At 51.2% G+C, this 20,301-nt stretch overlaps 1 protein-coding gene across 1 annotated transcript; it reads right to left on the bottom strand.

Annotated features, from left to right (window-relative positions):
- Positions 1 to 492: 492 nt before the first annotated feature.
- Positions 493 to 8,114, bottom strand: LOC136649085 (protein lifeguard 1-like). Its single transcript, XM_066625499.1, has 6 exons — positions 7,814 to 8,114; positions 6,976 to 7,091; positions 4,183 to 4,383; positions 3,852 to 3,980; positions 1,012 to 1,155; positions 493 to 645 (listed from the first exon to the last, which is right to left on the bottom strand). Exons 1-6 carry the CDS (start codon positions 8,112 to 8,114, stop codon positions 493 to 495), a joined length of 1,044 nt encoding a protein of 347 aa, XP_066481596.1.
- Positions 8,115 to 20,301: the final 12,187 nt, after the last annotated feature.

Here is a 20,301-nt window from a genome sequence, read left to right as displayed (position 1 = left end):
CAGCACAGCAGTGCCCCAGGGGTTGTGCATTCACAGTCACACCACCAGCAGAGCATGCAACCACCCGGGGCCTCCAGAGTCCAGCAACAAGCCTGGCACGGGACCCCAGAGGTCTTCCCCTTCAACCTCCAAGGACAGACAGGACATGTGCTTTGGGTCCCAGGTCCTCTTTGCCCCCCCCCCCCCCGCCCCAGACAGACACAGCAGAGGACTGCAGGCTTTTATTCTCTCTTTTATTCTTTATACAGGGAGGCTATTTATACAGAGGCTGGCCCTGGGGGCGGGGTTGGATAAAGAGCATGCAGAGGACAGGTAGGAGGGAACCGGGGTCCCTGGAATGGCCAGGATCACTTAGGAAGAGTAAGCCCGAAGTGCCAAGAGAAAAAGAGCTCTTGAAAAAGAAAAGGCGGAAGAGGAAGGTCTGATCAAACAGTGGGGCTTGTGAGGGGGGGACCTCTGTGCTGGAAGGCTGTGGGGCAGGGATATGGCTGCCTAGTCCCTGGTATCCCCACCCATGAGGGCCAAGATGTAGATGAAGATGTTGATAATGTCTGTATACAGGTTGAGCGCTGCAAAGACGTACTCCTCCGGGCTGAGGGCCAGCTGCTTGTTCCCCAGGAGCAGCTGGGTGTCTACGGCCAGGAACTGCAGAGGAGAAAGAGCACCTTGTGACTTACAGAGCTCCTCTTGGCTGGAGACTGAAGGGAAGCCTACCAAGTCCATCATCCTCCTTGCATGAATAGGTGCGAGAAGCTTGGATGGCCAGCCTGAACCATCCCCAGGTCTCTGCCCACCCCGCAAGCCTCTCTCTTGGTCTGGCCCCTTGGAATGCTGGAAATTCCCCTAATAAGAGCTCAGGCAAGGCAGGCAGGGCCAGGCTCAAAGACGGGGGGCAGCAGCTCCTCTTTCCAGCAGAGGCCAGTTGGAGAGGCCCAGAAGGCTCCCCCCTCCGACTCCCTCGACAGATCAGAACAGCAGCCTGAGCCCTTCCATGGCCCGTGGGACACTCACGCAGGAGAAGAGGAGGGCTCCGAGGGTGGCATAGACAATCTCCAAGATGCGACTCCGAATGAAGATGCAAAGCAAGGCGAAGATAAACAGGACCACTGCGCAGACAAGCAGCACCCCCCAGCACGAGGTGAAGTCGTACTTGGTCTGCAGGGAAGGGCACCAAAGCAAGGGTCAGCAAGCACCCTAGCTCTGCCCTCCTCCTTGCCCCTTGCATCCGGGCCGCTTGCAACTGCGCCCACAGCCCCCCCCCCAACTGCACGGAAAGATGTGTGGGTTTCTGGGGTGTAAACCAACCTTTCAAGGCCTGGGTACACCCTTCTTGAAAGGGGAAAGAAGAGCAGACCAGCCAGAGTGCCATGCGAGGCCTGGCCCCGTTCCTGAGATGTGCCCCCCTCCAGGGCCTGAGTTTGTCTGGATTCGCAAGCAGACAGACTGGCTGGGGAAAACTGCCACTGCTCTTGTAGACGTGGCCCTCTGACCTCGAGCAGAGGGCTGGGCTGCTTGACTCCTGCCCTCTCCTGCCCCTCCCCCTTGTTCTTTCATCTAGCAGTGTTACCCAAACTGTGGGTTGGGACCTACCAGTAGTCATGAGGCCTGGTTTTTGGTGATCGCAAAAAGTTTTTGAAACATTATTAAAAAAGTTGCAAGCGCCTTTGCCCAGTTTGCAGAAGAATTGTGAGCTGGTATGAGGTCATCTTCATACCCCCAAATTAAAAAGTCACATTTTCCCATATTTTCTAGTAATTGGCATTGCCATAAGGTTATGTGTGAACCCAGTTCCAGCTTTTGTCTGGTCTGGAAGTCCCTCACTGCACTCCAGTTCTGCCTTTGGGTACTGCAAAAGTTTGGGGGAACAGACATTGAACTTCATTTCTAGGGAGAGTCCAGCAAATGTTGACATGCACCTACTTATGCAAGGTCTCTAAGCAGCCTCAAGAGCACAGGACCTGATCATCACTAATGAATTAAATTCAATATTGTTGTGCGCGCTCTCTCTCTCTCTCTCTCTCTCCCCCCCCAGTGGGTTGTGATGGATTGTCATTTTTTTTTAAGTGGGTCCTGCTGCTAAAAAGTTTGGGAAGTACTCCCACCTCCATCAGACTTCTCAAGCCCTTGGTGGAGAGAGAGGAGCTGAGGGCAGCTGCTGCCTCTGATGATTTCTTGCCCCCTCTCCCAAGGTACCAGGTGAGGAAGGCTGTTGGCTCACTGACAGAGACCCCACAGCTGGAAGGAACATCGTCTTCTGCCCCCCCCCAAGCCATGCTTCTGGTGACTGCACCCATGTACCATCACATGCTGATAGGGAAGGAAGCTGGAGAACGCAGGCTGGCGACAGGGTGGAAGGCCTAGTGCATAGTGCTCACAGATCACTTCCTGCTCTGTGTTTTCCCCTTACGGGATCAGCAGCTAAACAGGGAGGACATTGGCAGTTCCTCTCTGCTGCTACCAGCACCCCAGATTGCAGAGATCAAGCGGAGGGAAAATCCTCCCTCTGTGCAGAGCGCTGGGAGAGCCCAGGGGTTCTAACCCAAAGCGCAAGGACGGCAGTGCACTGGCAAGAGCAATCAGAGGCATCCAGAAGAGGCCTGTGTCTGGCAGAGCAGCCCCGGGTGGTCACCTAGAGCTGTTACATCTTGGACCTGCAGATTGCTTGGCCTTTGAAACGCAGGGACTGGTGGAGGTGCCCTCAAAGATATCCTGGCCCTCGGTGCATCCGGTGTCTCTTGCCTGGATCCTGCCCTGTGAAGCTGTTTCTTGTCAAGAATCCTCTCTTGGTTCCTCTGACTTGCGAGGCAGTGCGTGCAGCCAGGGAAAGCTGCCTGGGCCACCTGGGAAGGGCAGCTGTGAAAAGGCCGGAGGGAACTCTGGACCTCAAGGTCACTCCTGCTCAGGGGCTGCCTGACCAAAGGTACAGCTGGGATTCCAACTGGACCTTTGTCTGCAGATCAGGGGTCCCTTCAGCCCATTCCTTGCCTGAGCCTGGCCAGGGAGGGTGTGTGTGTGTGAAGCCAACTGGTCCTGGAATCTCCCGTTCTCCTCCACTTAGAACTTTGGCTCCGGGGCTGGAATGGAAGTGATGCCCTTGAGCGGGGAGGGTGGCCTTGCTTTCCGTGCTGAAAAGGGAGCTGGTGATAGAGGTTCAGAGGAGTGGCTGCTGGAGTGCAGGGCTGGGCCAGGTTGCCCGGGAGGGCAAGGGCAGCAGGAAGGTTGCACAGGTGGCCAATGGACTGGTGGGTAGGCAAGAGGCAGGACTGGGGCAACAGGTGTGTGTACCCAAGGCATGGACACCCCCACCGCCTGCCAATCAGGCAGCCTCGTCACCTGCCCTTCTCAGAGGGCTGGTTCTGCTGCACACTACCCACGCTTTGATCTGCAGCACATCTTCTGGCTGCACATGGATTTCATGCTGCAGCAAGAACCAGTCTGTCAAAGAGCATGTGACAGCTGGGGACACCGGGAACCTTCACGCTCAGCACCTGGATTCCACAGCAGCATTATATGGACTGGCCTCTGACAAGGGGAGGAGTACCCGCCTGCAGGCTCAGATTCAGAGGCCTGTCAGTGCTCCATTTCTGGATCTGGACCGTCCCAGCCTCAAGTCGAGGAGCAAGGACAGCTACCGCCACTTGCTTCCTTTCCTGCCAGCCATGCCCTGCTGGGCACATGAGGCGAAGTGGCCGGCACATGCTGTGCTAGCCAGGTCACAAGCAGCCAGGCACTCACGTGGCACAGCTTGCAATCAGCAACAATAGCTCTCCTTCCTGCGCCACTGCCAAAGGGGCCCCGGCATCAAGTCCCTCCCACAACAAGAGGGAGGGTGGGGCAGAGCACAGACTGACCTGCAAGGAGAAAAGGACGATGGTGATGCAGACGACAGCAGTGATGCCAATGGCCATCATTACTGCTTTGGTGTCCTTGAAGCTGGCGATCATCCCCACCATGTAGGATAAGCTCAGCGTCAGGATGGACTGTGGAGCAGAGGCAGCCGCAGTGAGCACAACCAGCTCTTGGTCCAAGGGTTGGCTCTTCTTCCCCTGCATATCCACCTCCCAGGTCTGGAGTGAGACCCTCTAACCTCCTGGTCTGCCCTACTGCCACCTCCCAACTCAATGCCACCAGGCAGCTGTGGTCAGTCAACCCCTCTTCCTCACGGCAGGTCCTAGGCCCTACCAGGGCAATGAGATTCCAGGGATGCTTGCGCCGGAACTCCCCACAGCAGCTGAGAACGATGAGTGAGACCAAGAAGACGCCGATCGAGGCCAAGTATATCCAGGCATGACGCCGAACAAAGTCCTTCACGTCTTTCACAAAGGTGAAGACGGCCACAAAGGCAAGAGTCACAGACAGCTGGAGAGTCAGAACCAGGAACACCTGCGGGCACAAGGGCAGCGGCATGAGCTGGGTGACCCAGGGCAAGAGATGCTCCACAAGGCAGCAAAGCAGTCCGAGAAGGGTCCTGCCAGGAGGGTCCTGGCAAGAGTCCTGTGTGCCCTCAGGATACAACATGCAGGAGCAGCCCCACTGAACCAGACCAAAGGGGCCCCATCTGGCCCAGCTTCCTGTTGTCACGACCTATAGTCCCTGGTCATTTGTTCGCATCCTCAGGTCGCTGACTGAAGAGCCCCCAATGAGTCAGGGATGCATGTTTTTCAGATGTTCTTGTGTCTCCCAAGAATGCATCTCTCAAGAAACTTAGTACACCATGAACAAGTGGGACACTGTTCCCAGGCAAATATGCTCTGCGTACCAGTTCTTGCGCACCACCACCCGACTGGCCAAATGTTCCAAACAGGTGGGGTGCACAAACTGCCCTGCAATAGCTGCCTCCCCCCTTCTAAACAGCCAGTCCTCCAGCCAAGGGGAAGCTGCAGTCCCACAAGCCAACTTCCCAGCCCTTGCAAGCTCTGAACTGTGCAGACTCCGGAGACTTCAGACTCAGTACTCTGGTTGGCTTCTGGAGTTTGACTGGGTGGCCCAGACTGGATTGAGAGAGGCCAATTCTTTTGTACTCACACAGACACAAGCGTGGAAATATTTAAAGGTTTATTTAAAGAGTAGAAATATGGTTACCTTCTACTTGCAAGGCTCTGATTAAGCTCTGATTAAGGAGAATGCAGCACTAAACATGCAGCACTAAACCAATAAAGTTAACTTACTAACAGCCCAATCCTAACCCATGCTGGAACAGGGAGGACAGCTGGCCTGCCCCATATCCAGAGCAGGGTGGGGCTGTCTGTGGCCCCGCCCAGGGCAAGAGGAATTCATTCCCCTTACCCCAGGTAACTTGGTAGCAGCTCCAATGGGTCTACTCAGACATGCACCACCGAAAGAAGTGGTGCAGATCCACGCAGCCTGGCACTGTGCCAAATTGCCTGGGAGTGAGGTTATTATTTGGCCCAAGGGCCAGATCCTGGCTCCACTCCCCCACCCAGTCCCAGGCCATCCATGGGTCCACCAGCCACCCACCTTCCCCCTGCCCTAGAACACCCCTGTTCCACTCTCCCCCTGCCCTCTCACCAAAGTCTTAGCATTCCAAAATCCGATCTAGCCCATCTTGCTGCAGTCAAGTTGGGGTCACTCCTGCCAAGGTGGTCAAGGATCTCAGGCCCCCTCAGCCAGAGACAAAGTCAGTCCGAGCATAAGCTTCCCTCCCTCACCTTTATAAGTCTCCTGACCCATCCACCAATCAGAACTCGGTGCCAGCTGAACATTCTAGGGGTGAACGTGCCACAAGCCTCCTTACTCATGGTGGAATCCCCCCTCCCATCCCGAGACACAGCTGGACTTGGCCAGCATGAACTTACCTGGGTGCTGGCACAGCAGGGTTCATTCTGGCCTCCCTCTTCCCCCAGTGGTGCGAAAGTGCTTTACAGCAATTTCGCAACACCTCTGGGCCAGTGCAAGGCCGGTACTGAATTGGACCCTAAATTAATCCTCACCTGGATCCTTCTGAGCATAAGAAGGGGACACCCATCATACCATGACTGATACATCCCTCCATGATAGAATGGCAGCCTCTCCAACCCTAGCAACAGGCGTTTTTATAGCTTAACGAAGGTGATTCTTGTTAGTCTGAAATTCATACCAGCCAAAGTGGTGATGGAAGATGATCTGCTACTACCAGGCAACGGCTCTGCCCCGCCCCCCAAACTGGAGATTCATAGCTGCCAATGATTTCCAATTAGTGAGGCCAGTGCAAGGAATTTAACAAGAAGTTTCTCTTGTCCTGCTACCAGGAGTCCTTCCCACAGCTGCTGCAACATGGCTTCAAGACCTGAGCCAGTGATTTTACCCTGTTCTTCACACCTGTATCTCACGGTGACCCACCGGGTGCCTTGGGGTGCACTCAAGACAACAAGACACCTGTATCCCGTTGCCAATCCCTTGCACCTGGCAGGCAGAGATAGAGTTCCTCTGAAAAACAGAAGTCGCCCGCGGTCATCCTGGCTTGGCAGCTGTGCTGGAACTTTCCTCCATTAATCTGCCCAAGCCCCTTGGAAGAGGCTGCACTCCCCTCTGCTCAGCCCCTGCAATTCCACTTACAGGAAAGCAACTCCGGGATGGGGAGGAGGCCTTTGTCTTCTGCTTGGGAGCTTCCCAGAGGCAGTTGCGGGGCTAATTGGACCCACCATGGACCTGGCTTAGCAACTTGGGGGAAGGAACTGCAGTGCGTCAACCCAGACCGGAAGCGAATTGCAGGCCAATCCTGTCCCGTGTTTCCAGCCTGCTGGGCTCTCCTCGCACACCATCACAGATGGTGCCATGGGGTAATGGTGCTGCCTTGGCAGGGGAGGTTGGAATTTGAGCTCATCATCCCCCCCCTCCAGTCTTAGCCAGTGCTACTCAGTCACTGCAACATGCCAGGACTGTCCTTCACATAGCACAACACACACCCCACACACACACACGGGCCAATTGTCTCTCTCCTCAGACACACATGCTTCCCTCCACTGGCCCCCTCACCTTGCGAATGAAGACCTGGCGCACATTTTTGTCATCCCAGATGGTGGTGGGGTACTCTTGGCTGTCGCAGTAGGAGGGAGGCTTCTCCTCATGGTAACCAATCTGAAGCGTTCTCCCTACTAATTTGGATAAAGAAACCTCTGTTAAATGAAGACCCTCCTCTGTTTAACAGGGAGAGAGCAACTGTCCTTGTGAGAACATAAGAGCTCTGCTGGATCAGGCCATCACCACAACCTGTGGCAAGGGGTTCCACAGACTAATTACATTCTGGGTAAAGAAATATTTTCTTTTGTCTGTCCTAATTCTCCCAACTGTTCTAGTGAATGTCCCCTGGTTCTGGTGTTGCGTGAGAGGGAAAAGAACATCCCTTTATCTACTCTATCCATCCCCTGCATAACTGGACAGAGGGATGCTTTTTTTTCCATCTCACACAACACAGAACCAGGGGACATTCACTAAAACAGAGTGTTGGGAGAGTTGGAACAGACAAAAGAAAATATGTATTTGCCCAGTATGTAATTTGTCTGTGGAACCCCTTGCCACAGGATGCGGTGATGGCACCTGGTCTGGATGCCTTTAAAAGGCAACTGGACAGATTTGTGGAGGAAAAGTCCATCACAGGTTATGGGCCCTGATGGGTAAATGCAACCTTTTGGTTTCAGAAATAGGCTTCCTCAGAATGCCAGCCGCAAGGGAGTGGCAGCAGTGTGCAGGGTCAGGCAGCTGCTGGAGAAACCCTTGGAGACCCCCAGGAGCAGGTCTGCAACTCTGCTGAGCAAAGGGCCCACCCCCCACCTCCATCCAGGGCCATCCCCACAGTGGGCTGCCTACTCACAGCCTTGGTCCATTGGGCCTGCGTAGTGCGGCTGGCCGTAGGGGCCCTGCTGGTAGGGCCCTTGCGGGTATGGTGCAGGAGGGTAGGGTCCCTGTGGATAGGGGCCCTGTGGATAGGGTGCTGAAGCGGCACCCCGTGGGTAGGACCCCTGGGGGTAGCCAGGCTGGCCATAGACCCCAGGATGAAACTGTGGCGGAGGATAGGGAGCCACTGGATACGGAGGCTGAGCATAGCCAGGTGGGGCGGGAGGCTGCTGGCCCGGGAGAGGTTTGTCTGCCACACGGAAGCTCTTTGCATGCGACATGGCTGCTCTGGTCTTCACACCACTGCCACAGCTTCAGAGCTGCAGAGAGAGAGAGAGAGAGAGACAGACCATAAGAGAGTAGCCACCCCCATGTGCCCCAGAAAAGAACTTCCCCAGCAGCAGACAACCCCTCCCCCCCATGCACCTTCATGTGCCGTCTACATGGAGCTTGTCTTGCATCAGGCAGCAGGATGTGGTCAAGCGTTTCAGCTAGCCGGGCAGTCACGCTTCTTGGTGGGACATAGGGCACCTTCTCTGGAGGTACAGAACCTCTAATGTAGTAGAGGTGTTTGGAAACGGGTTGCTTTTCTCCCTGCAAATTTGGTGTGTGGAATAAACTGAAAAAGGCAAAAAACAAACAAACCAGTGTTATGTGTTTCTGTTCCAGTTTATCTCTTTTATTAATTTTATTTGCTTTTCACATGTGCAGCTGGACAATACGAGCCCTTGATAGGTGATAGAGCTATCGCCTGTAGCATAGGCTTATATTCCTGCTGCCTTTCTAGCACTTCACAGCTGCTAGCTGAAAGTCAGCAGACCATCGTGCCCACATGTACAGAAGAACAGCTGAGAGCCTATTATTAAGAATAAAGTGCCATCTACCTGCATGGCACGTCACAGAGTATGAGAGGCCTGCCCCCTGCCCTGAGGAACTTACAAATCTAGAACATCCACACAGGGTGCAAAACAGAGGCATAGCCCAATATTTACAGGTGGGATCCACAGCATGCATCAATAGACATGTTTATCTGGCCAGCCTATAATTCTTTTAGCACAAAGTGGTAGGAGCAGCTTTCCATCACACAACCACAACCTGTGTGCTTGCTTGCAACACCCAGCACCCCACCTTCTTTCTGTTGGGTAATGGGGCTATGAGAATAACCCCTGGGAAAGGAATGGTGCCTTCTGAAAACCAGAGTTTCCTTGCCTGAGGTGGGTATTGGTGCAATCCTTGGGAAAAATCTTTGAGAAAACTGCAAGCGGAAGCCATCTGGTGGTGGAAACAGGCACTGCACCAATATGGTAAATGAACCCCAGATGCCTCGCTGGACCTTGTGGGCTAAGAGTTAGCAGAAATATAAGTGCATTTGAACAGAAGCCCATGAAGCGGTGGAGAACAGAGCCGATAGTCGGAAATGAAAACGATGGTACAGTCGATATCAAGCAAGGAATTTTTCAGGGTGATTCACTTTCACTATTATTGTTTGTCATTGTCGTGATTCCACTATCAGTCATAACAAACAAAACAAAGCTGGGTTATCAAATAGCCAAAAACTCACCCAAAATTAACCATCTGCTCTATCTAAGAGCAAGGTCCTTTATCTAAGGAGCAGGTCCGCAGCTTGGGGGTTCTCCTGGATCCACAGCTGCTCTTGGAGTCCCAGGTGGCGGCGGTGGCCAGGGGAGCCTTTGCTCAGCTTCGGCTGATTCGCCAGCTGTGACCGTACCTGAGCTGCGCGGACCTGGCCACAGTAACCCATGCCCTAGTGACATCTAGATTAGATTATTGCAATGCGCTCTACGTGGGGCTGCCCTTGAAGACGGTCCAGAAATTACAACTAGTACAGAACGCGGCTGCTCGTGTGGTTACTGGGGCACGTCGGTTTGACTCTGTCAAGCCGCTGCTTCGGCGGCTACACTGACTGCCAGTTCTGTTCCGGGCCCAATTCAAGGTGCTAGTTTTGACTTTTAAAGCCCTTTACGGCTCGGGGCCGGGGTATTTGAGGGACCGCCTCCTTCCCTACAATCTTGCCCGTGCTCTTAGATCATCTGGGGGGGCCCTTTTGACTGTGCCGCCACTAAGAGATGTGAGAGGGGCGGTGGCCAGAAAGAGGGCCTTCTCGGTGGTGGCCCCCAAACTGTGGAATACCCTCCCCTTAGAACTGAGAACTGCTCCCTCGTTGCTAACGTTTCGGCGTGGACTGAAGACCTTTTTATTTCAAAAAGCTTTTAATTGTTGACAGGCTGGCTGGCATTCTTGCTTTTTATATGAAAATCCACGGGGTTTGTTTGTTTGTTTGTTTTTAGATTTTTTAATTATTGTAAATTGTTTTTAATGATTGTTTTTAATGTTGTATTTTTAAAGTGTTGTGAGCCGCCTTGTGTGTCCGTTGGGCAAAAAGGCGGGGTATAAATTAATATAATAATAATAATAATAATAATAATAATAATAATAATAATAATAATAATAATAATAATAATAATAATAATCTGGATAACTGAGGGCCCAATCCTATCCAACTTTCCAGCACTGGTGCAGCCACAATGCAGCCCCGAGGTAAGGGTACAAGTTCCCATACTTTAAGGAGGTCTCTGTGACTGCGATCCCAACACAGGAAAGGAAGTAGTGCATATCCCATCGGCATAGCAGCATCGACACTGGAAAATTGACAATTTTTCCATGGCTGGTGTAGCTGTGCCAATGGGGCATGAACTGTATCCTTTGATGGGGAGGCAGTCACAGAGGCCTCCTCAAGATATGGGGACGTTTGTTCCTTTACCTTGGGGCTGCATTGTGGTTGCACCAGTGCTGGAAAGTTGGATAGGCTTGGGCCCCAAAAGCTCTAAGGAAAGTCAGAAACAGAAATTCAGTCATTGACAAATACTGTTTGAATGACAAATACAGTCATTGACAAATAAATATCTTGGCATTCTACAACTGGATAACATCAAGCATGAAGAAGTGAAAACCATTGTCAAAAAGGAATAGACCCAGAGGGTTAGAAAAACTTTGAAATCTAAATAGTGGGAACACATTTAGGGCCATCAACAGCTGGGCCATACCAGTCATAAGATATACTGCTGGGATAATTAATTGAACTCAAGCTGATTTGGATACTTTGGACCAGAAAACTCAGAACCTTATGACAATACACTATGCTCTACATCCATGCAGCAATACAGACAGATTGTATTTGCCCTAAAAATCTGGCGGCAGAGGGCTTTTGCAAGTAAAACAAACAGTGGAGGAAGAGAAACATGCATTGGCTGATTATGTAAAAGAGAGTCAGGAACAAGCACTGGTTGAAGTAAATAATAGGAACTTACTAAAAGCTAAGCAAACTAAACAGGAGTATAAGAAAAATAAGAACTGAAAGCTGGCACAATAAAACACTGCTTGGCCAATATATGAAAAAGATCAAAGACAAAATAATGAAAAAACTTGGCTATGGTTAACATCTGGAACCTTAAAGAAAGAAACAGAATCATTAATAGTAGCAGCCCAAGAGCAGGCTATTTGGATGAATGCAATAAAGGCCAGAACTGAAAAATCCTTGAATGATGCAAAATACAGGTTGTGCAATGAATCTGAAGAAACAATTGACCATATCCTTAGTTCCTGCAAGAAGATCTCAAGACTGATTATAAATCCAGACCTAATGCAGTGGCTCAATGATCTATTGGAATTTATGTGGAAATTACATCAAAACAGTCAAGAATTGGTGGGAGCAGAAACCAGAAAAAGTAACAGAAAATGAGAGAGTGAAGATCTTGTGGGATTTTCTAATACAAACTGATAAAGTTTTGCCACACAATACACCAGACCTCACAGTAATAGAAAAAACAGAGTGACTATCATCGATATAGCAATACCTGGCGATAGTAGAATTGACGATAGTAGAATTGATAGTAGAATTGATATTCATTGGAGTCCTCTCAGCCTGCCCTTTCCAATGGACTAAGGCAAGTTCACCAGCTCACAAGTAAACATGCAGTATGGCTCAGTTTCACTTTCCATAGGGCTCCATGCATTTGCCTTCTCAGCTATCAACTAAAGCTTCACAACCCACCGACAATCAGGGTGTGACCCACCAAGTGGGTTGCATCCCACAGTTTGAGAAACCCTGATCTAATACATGTACCACAGATTTCTGAACCCGGAGGACTCCTGCGTTGTCCAGATTTCATTTCAGTTTATTAGCCCGCATCCAGACCCAAACGGCCTGCAGGCAGCATCACAAAATCTCAACAGCCCCCCTGTGAACTGATGAAAAATAGAGGCAGAGTCGATTACTAACCTTATTTCTATACTGCTTTTCAGCAAAAAAGTTCACAAAGCCTAGAGACAAAGGCTGCAATCCTAACCCCTTATGTCAGTGCTTTTCAGCACTGGCATAGCGGTGCCAATGGGCAGGAGGTCTGGTCTAGAGGGTAGAGCCTCCATTTGCCTGAAGATTAACATCCACAAGGTCGCTAGTTCGAGGCCACCGGCACCGTGCGACCTTGAAGCAGCTGGCAAGCTGCAGCTGAGCTGTTCCATCTGCTCGGAGCGTGGGAGGATGGAGGCCAGAATGTTAAACCAGATCGGAATGAAACACCTGAATGTAGTGGTTCTTGAAAGAAAGAACCTTCTTTCAATTTGTAAAAAGCGCTGCGTGGATTTAATAAGCCTGCCTGTGTAAACCGCCTTGAATAAAGTCTTGAATAAAAAGACCAAGAAAGGCGGTATATAAATACTGTATATTATTATTATTATTATGTGCTGCATCCTGCAGCTGGGTGTCACTCACGGAGGCCTCTTCAAAGTCAGGGAATGTTTGTTCCCTTACCTTGGAGCTGCATTGCCCTTATGTCAGTGCTGGAAAGTGCTGGAAAGGGGTTAGGGGAAAGTGCACATAAGGGGTTAGGATTGCACTCAAAATCAAATAACTAAATGGCTCCCTGTCTTAAAAGGGCTCACAGTTGAAGAAAAAAAAATGCAGAACACCACCAACAGCCAGCCCAGTAATTTTCAACCTTTTTCATCTCATGGCACACTGACAAGGCGCTAACATTGCTAAGGCACACCATCAGTATTTTGACCATCAACAAAGGCACACCATTCTGCTGGTAGGGGGCTCAAATCCCCCAATGGACCTACTAGTAAATGACCCTCCCCAATTTCCTGTGGCACACCTGTGGACCATCTGCGGCACACCAGTGTGCCACGGCACAGTGGCTGAAAGTGGCTGAACCAGCCACTAAATCAGACACTGTGCTGGGGTGAAAAGGGATGGACGGGTGTTCCCCCTGCTAAATATAAGAGGAGCACGGCTTGAAAAAGTGCCTCTGCCCAGTTAGCAGACTGATGATAGTCTCCTGATGACCTCTTCCAGCAGTTTCATGTAGATGTTAAATAGCATAGGGGACAGGATGGGACCACAGGGCACCTGGGTGCTGAAAAGGAGTCCCCCAGCACCACCACCTGGGCACAGTTGAACAAGATGGAATGGAACCACTGCGTACTGTGCCTCCAAGCCCCCAGAGATGCATTCCCCCGTCTAGCCTCCATCTCATCCCAAACTATGGTCTGAAACCAGATGCCACTCTGCATCTGTTCGCTTTTGCCCACAGGTCAGTTTAAAAGCTGCTCTGCCACCTTTTTCTGTTATGCATCTGGTTCTGTCTCGATTCAAGTGAGCCTGTCCCTCTTCTACAGGCCCAGTTTGTCCCAAAACACCTGCCAGTGCCTAAGAAATTTAGGTACCACTGTCTCATCCACACACTGAGACCCCTGAGCTCTGCTTGCCTAGCTGGTCCTGGGCATGCTAAAGGAAGTACTTCTGTCTTTGGGATTCTGGCTTTGTGCTCCCTGCCTAGCAGCCTAAATTTGGCTTCCAAGACCTCCCTGCTACATCTCTCCACATCGTTGGTGCTGACATGCACCACCACAACTGCCTCCTTCCTAGCACTCCTTACCAGCCTATCGAGATGTGATGACCACAATCTCCACACCAGGCAGGCAAGTCACTGTACGGTCCTCACGTGCATTGCAAACCCCCTTCTCTAGGATCCTAACAACAGAATCACGCAGTGTTAGGGGCCTGGCTCCCTCACCGTGCTGCTTCACTAGCACAGGCCCCAATCCTAACCAACTTTTCAGCACTGGCATCGCTGTTGCAGTGGGGCATGTGCTGCACCCTGCAGGTGGGTGGCACTCACACAGGCCTCCTCAGAGTAAGGGAATATTTGTTCCCTTACCTGGGAGCTGCATAGCCCTTATGTTGGTGCTGGAAAGTGGGTTAGGATTGTGTCCACAGACGCTTAACTTGCTGTACCTTCTTCTGCCTTGGCACTTCTTCCCATGGAGTCCCAGGAGGCACACTTGCTGCTCAGGAATTCTTTTAAGAAAAACTCAAACAAGCAAGAAAGAGCAGTGAACCTGGTGGTTTGATCAGCCCCACCAGAGAAGGAGGCACTGAGAGTACCCAGCACCTCAAGGCACTCCCACTCTCTGGCTAGTTAGTCATTCTACAGGGTTGCCTGCCCTTGCGGGTCTTCAAGGACTGACCACCATCTCGTGTTGGCTGTCAGTTCCCAATACTGCAGCAGGCCTGGGAGAGGAAAGCATGTTGCTGCTGACACCTTCACAATTCAGTTCCCCAGTGGGAAGGACACTATCCTGGATAGAGTATTGGGGGGACGGGACTCATTGGCGAGAATAGTATGTCTCCCTGTATGGAACACCCCCTTCCCCAAGTGCTCAACGTGAAGGTCTTTGCATAAAGAACTAGACTGAATGCATCTTCACCTAGCTAGGCCATCTTCACTTTCTGCCCCCATCTTCTGTTTACTCTAATTTTAGACTGTAAGCCCCTCAGGGCAAGGACTTGCCCTATTTTATGTATAATTGTGGAATTCTGCCCATTGTCATCATAAAGTATGTTAGATGTTCAGCCATCACCCAGTCCTTCTCTGAGAGTGAGCTTGTAGATTAACTGGCCTAAGCCCCACCCCAGTCCACCCTCCCCAGGATGTTCGTAGCCAAGCAGAACTGGTGGCTCAGAGCCTATAAGTGCTGCTAGGCCATTTGGCGCATGACATCTGGCCCCCTGGCCCAAGGGGTTCTTCTCCTGGGTTTACTTCACCCAGGACCCCACCTCCAAGCTCCTCCTGCCCAGTCCTTGCCTGTGATCCTCTGGCTACTGCAGCCAGGTCCTCCTCCTCCATGCAGACGGGCTCGGAGGCAGGTGGAGTTCGCTCCCTCCCACAGCAGGAGATGCTCTTTGCTGCTGCTCCAAGAACTCCGAGAGATCTGTTGTGGCCCGTCACCATAGTGACCAACTGCTCCCCCACTCTTCCCAGGGCCTCCTGGCAACATCAATGGGACAAAATGGCTCCCCCTCCCAGGCTAACAAGGGACTCCTCTCTTTGGCAAAGAACAGAAGCAACAGCAGAAGAGCCCTGCTGGGTCAGGCCGTTCCCACCTGGTCCCATTTCCTGCATCTTGCAGTGGCCCACCAGGTGCCTCAGGGAGCCCACAACACAGGGATGCCCACCGCCTACCGCTGCTCCTTTGCAAGGAGTTCCACGGGTCTGCTGGACTTTTGAACTGACTTTTGATCTGACCGTCACCTGCTGTTCGCTTGCCAGCAGAGTGCAGTGCAAGAAACAGAATTGAAATAGCTCCTTTCGTTCAAAAGTTATGGCCCAAAAACCGGAAGGAAAAAATTCATGGAGCCCTATGGAAAGTGCATGTGAGCCATAGCGTGTGTTTACTCGCGTGTAGGCATACTTGCCATAGTCCTTCAGAAAGGGCAGGCTGAGAGGAATCCAACGACACCAGAATGGTCCCAATCCAATGAATGCAGACCCCCCAAAACACCCTAGAAGCTCCCCCCTCCCAGCTGCAAGTCTGAGCCCGAAATGAAGCCACGTGGCTGTGTTTACTTGCGAGTAGGCGGACTTGCCTTAGTCGAGGCAGGCTGAGAGGCTCCAAGGATGTCAGAATGGTCCTCATCCAATGAGTGCAGCCCCCAAAAACACCCGAGAAGGAGGTTCCTCCCTCCCAGTTGCCCTATTGAGCTCTATGGAAAGCAAAGCAGCTTCACAGTCGTGTTTACTCGCGAGTGGGCAATGTGCCTTGGCTGGTGGTCAGGCCAGGCAAAGGGGAATGTGAGGACACCAGAAGGGTCCTGATCCAATGGAGCTGCTCCAGAAGGCAGCCTCCCCCCCCCCCAAAAAAAAAAGAACTAAAAAGATGCTTGAACTGGTAAGGGGAAAGTTTTCTATTTTGCACTTGCAAATCCAGAAGGGTCTTTATCTTTATTAAAAGACACCTGTTTAGGGCCTAAGTGAGCATGGGGGAGCAACTGGGGAGGGCAGTGGAACTTACAGTGGGTTGGATTTGCTAGAGCTACCTTGGAATCCCCCACGTGGACCTCAGCGACCTCAGTCTCGAGCCACAGCAGTCCACACAGTTTTTCACTACTAGGGCAGAGATGGCGTATTGGACACCCAAGTCCACATACCACTAGGGCTCCCTGTCCAAGTTGGTGTGGGTGCAGGAGGCGTGTTCCATGTTCCCATCGCAATTCCCATCCACAGCTTTGGTTGGTGGTCTGCCTTCAAAGTTGGAGGACTGAAAGGTTGGGTGACCCCTGGCCAAGTTTGTTGCTGGAACCACAATGATCGGAAAGGAGCGAGAACAGAGTGGGAGGAGAAGGGAAACACTGGTCAGTATCAAGTTAAGAAGGGGAGTAGACAACTCCTCTTTGCAAGGCTCCCAGAGGAGCCCCCCCCCTTTATCTGGACAAGTCCAGGGAGCACCAAACCTGTGTCAGGAGGGGGAGAGAACACGCAGAGCAACTGGGACATCATCTCCCTTCAATGGAGGTTGAGGGGAAAGGTGTAGGAGACTGGGGGCGCAATGCTATCCAACTTTCCAGCTCCGGTGTAGCCACAATGCAGCCCCGTGGTAAGGGAACACATGTTACCATACCTTAAGAAGGCCCCAGAGACTGCCCCTCCACCACAGGATGCAGCACACACCCCACTGGCACAACTGCCCCAGCACTGGAAAATTGGGCCCTGGGAAAGGTGATGGGAGACTGCAGTGGTGGGAAACCCACAGCCTCCTCTTCCTCCCTCCCCTCCCAATATGCAAGGGAGAAGTGGTATTGCAGTAATGAATAAATGGTTCTCCGTTGCTTAATGGTGTCCACACTTCTTGCTGGCTTGTTTCCAGGCATAATTCAAGGAGCTGGTTTTGCCTTTTCAAGCCCTTCATGGCTCAGGACTAGGTTATCTGAGGGACCACCCAGTGGCATACCCGGAGGGGTGCAAAATGCAAAGTCTTTCACACGGCACCCAACTATGCCATGTAAGCAGCCCCTCACCCTCACCCCGAAGCCAGTTGGGGCAGCAAAAAGAACATAAGAGGAATCTTCTCTGCATTGTTTTCACTGCCCTGCCTGGCTCCAGTGGTGAGAGGGAGGGCCTGCTTACATGGCAAAGTTGGGCGCCATGAAAGACTTTGTGTTTTAAACCCCTCTGGCTATACTGCTGGTATAAATATGAGCTCGCCCCTTGAAGCTGTCTGAGCCGCCCCCCCCCCAATATGTGCTGCCTTGACTGAGGCCAGGTTAGTCGGAATGAGGGGCAGGGCCTTCTCTGAAGTGGCACCAAATTATGGAACTCCTTCCCATGTTCATTGAGATCAAAGTCCTCCCTGTTAGCCCTCTCGGGGGGGGGGGGATGAAAATGTCTCTTTTATTTGGCTTTTGAGTGGGGAGCAAACTTTGCTCATGGCACTGTATAGATTCTGTGCATGAATGTCAAGAAGTCTCTTCTTGATTAATTGGAATGCTGCCATGCTGGTTTCAGGCTGATGCCAATTGATCTAATTTTTTGAAGGACCACATCAGAGTCCACTGGAGCTGGTGAGTCTTTTAGAAGGCTGCACAGCTGCTCTGATTTTGGTTATGCTCGACTCTGAGACAAAATTTGCAAGCCCTTAGCCAGGCCCTTGTCTCAATTGACAGTTGCCCCGTTTCAAGACATAGAGCAGCATGTGTCACACATCTAGGTAACCCCAAGAAAAACAGTCTGAAATTTGTTCCAGAAGGCGATTCAGGGCTTTAATCCAAATTGGGACACTGTACAAGATCTGGGGCACAACTTTGGCATTAAATACTTTCAGGGATGCAAGGACATAAGCACCCCCTCTGTCGAAATGAAAATGGACCATGTTTTGTGTCATCACACCTGCAAGATTCACCTGCATAGATTTAGACTGCTGCAACGGAGCTGGTTGTCCTAAATCCGAATGGTGCCAGCATGTATGTTTATACACCTGTTCCACATGTCCCTCATTATTCTAGAAAACCCCAAACATCTGAGGCTTTCTTCAATGTATGGGGGAGCAGCTTGTGGCAATTTAGTTGTCAAAGGGACACTGCACATGTTCAGAGGTCATCTCCAGCCAGGCAAAGGCTTTGCAAGCCCAACTAATCCATGATCAGAATTTCAAGACATTAACCCTGTCAGGGACAAGGGAAAGAGGGTCCTGGGAGAAGGCTGGGCTGACCAAGGGGAGTGGTGTCTAGTTGTAGTGCACATGTGCCCCTTCCTGGTCTCTGCTTTCCCTTTACTGGACCAGCAACCAGCAGCTGAATGGGGGGGGGGGAACTTTGGTAGTTTGTACCCACTGCAAGTATGTCTTCCTCCAGTCAATAGCAGCTCTAGGGGATGATTTACGACAGAATAGTGCAGAGTGAAAGGGTTAACCTCTCCTCCTCCTCCACCCCCCACCATATCTCTGATGATCCAAATCCCCCCACTGATTTTTTATATAGAGGAAAAGACTTCTGGAGAGGTATTCCTGTATCACCAGTGTCCCAGCTAATCTGGCCATCCAAAACTCTGTGAACGTTGCTGGCATTTTTGCTTCTCCTTCTTCGAGGCATGAGAAACTGAGAACAGCCTTTGCACAGGAGAGCTCTGGAGATGTGTGACTTCCCTGTGCAAATCCGACAGGCTGGCAGGTAGAGAACAGGAAAGAGCAGAGCAGGGAGAGAGGAGGCCTGGCTGCTTCTGACTCAAGGGTCATCTTTTAGAGTCCAGAGAGGAGGAGGGTGAGCTGAGGAGACCAGTGTGAAGCCAGGGAAGTAGCATCACCACAGCACTCCGAAAAGAGTGGCTAGGGAGCAGATTCAGCAAAAGGATACATTGGAGACACAACTTCTAGTTGCCCCTTAAAAAGCAATGGGTTTGTCTTGGATTGCATTAGGTGTGTGGTGTCAACTTCGATTGGCAGGTATGTGTGTGTGCACCCAAACAAACACACACGCACACAGAAGAATAGAACAAAAGACACGAGAAGGTGCGGCAGGGCCAACAGGCTCTGGGATGAAGCCAGCCAGTGACCCTCAGCTGCCACACAGATGTAAGACCAAGTGCCCAGCAGTGTGCCGGAGCTCGTTTCCTTATTTGCATTTTTATAACCTGCTTTTTTTTCAAATTTAAAGCAGCTCACCTCCAGCAAACAATAACATTCTCAACTGGATGCGAATGAAATCAAAATCTAAGAGCAAAGCAGCAAAAGTGCCCTGAATCCTTCTAGAAGTTACCCACATTGGCTGGAAAGTGTCCTCCTGCAGAATTTGGTCGGAGCTTCCTTGGGCACTGCTCTGCCACAAAGCTGGAGTGGCCACTGAGAAGCCCCCCCAGCCTACTATGCCAGCTCGTACATGGAATAAAAAGGGAATAACAAGGGAACTCTCAGCAGCCTCCCCTTCCCAGTCTTCTCCTGGGAGTGATGTCTGCATACATGTTTTTTTTTGCACCAGGTTCAGGTATCAAGAAGCCAGGAGGAACGTGGGCCACTCTGGGGGCCCAGACGCAAAAATGCAGCACACTTTCCTTCTCTGAAGCAGTTGGGAAAGTCAGGAGTTCTGTCAAGTGGTGAGACTCACTGCAGTTCTGTGTTTTGCTTTTTTAGCTCAGGATATATATAATATCTTGTGTTTTTGTTTTCTTCCCTTTCCGTAATGTAACACTGGCCAGGTGAGAGGAAAGCAGGAGGTGTGGTGAGAGCACCTGCCCTTGCAAAGCAGGCTAGATACCCATTTGCTCCCTTCCTGTACTTCCACTTAGGTGATTAGAGAACAGTAAAAGGATGGGTCCATTACCCCCCCCCCCCACACACACACACAATGCAGGCTTACACATGAAATAGATATCACCTGTATGCGTGATGTGTGTCTGCCACCAGACAGGAGGCCATTTCACGTTTTGAGGAAAGGTAAGATTCAGTGCTCTGTTCTTGGATATAGCAGAGATGAATAGTACAATCCTATAGTGTTTACAGATAAGCAAGTCCCACTATATTCAATGGGGCTTATGTAAGTTAGGACATATTCAACTTTCCAGCACCAAGGTAAGGGCACTGCAGCTCTGAGGTAAGGGAACAAACATTCCCTTACCT

Source organism: Tiliqua scincoides, chromosome 4, assembly GCF_035046505.1.
Source record: "Tiliqua scincoides isolate rTilSci1 chromosome 4, rTilSci1.hap2, whole genome shotgun sequence".
Lineage (NCBI taxonomy): Eukaryota > Metazoa > Chordata > Lepidosauria > Squamata > Scincidae > Tiliqua > Tiliqua scincoides.
The sequence above is the reverse complement of the archived record's forward strand: the minus strand, read 5'-3'. Positions and strand labels throughout refer to the sequence as shown.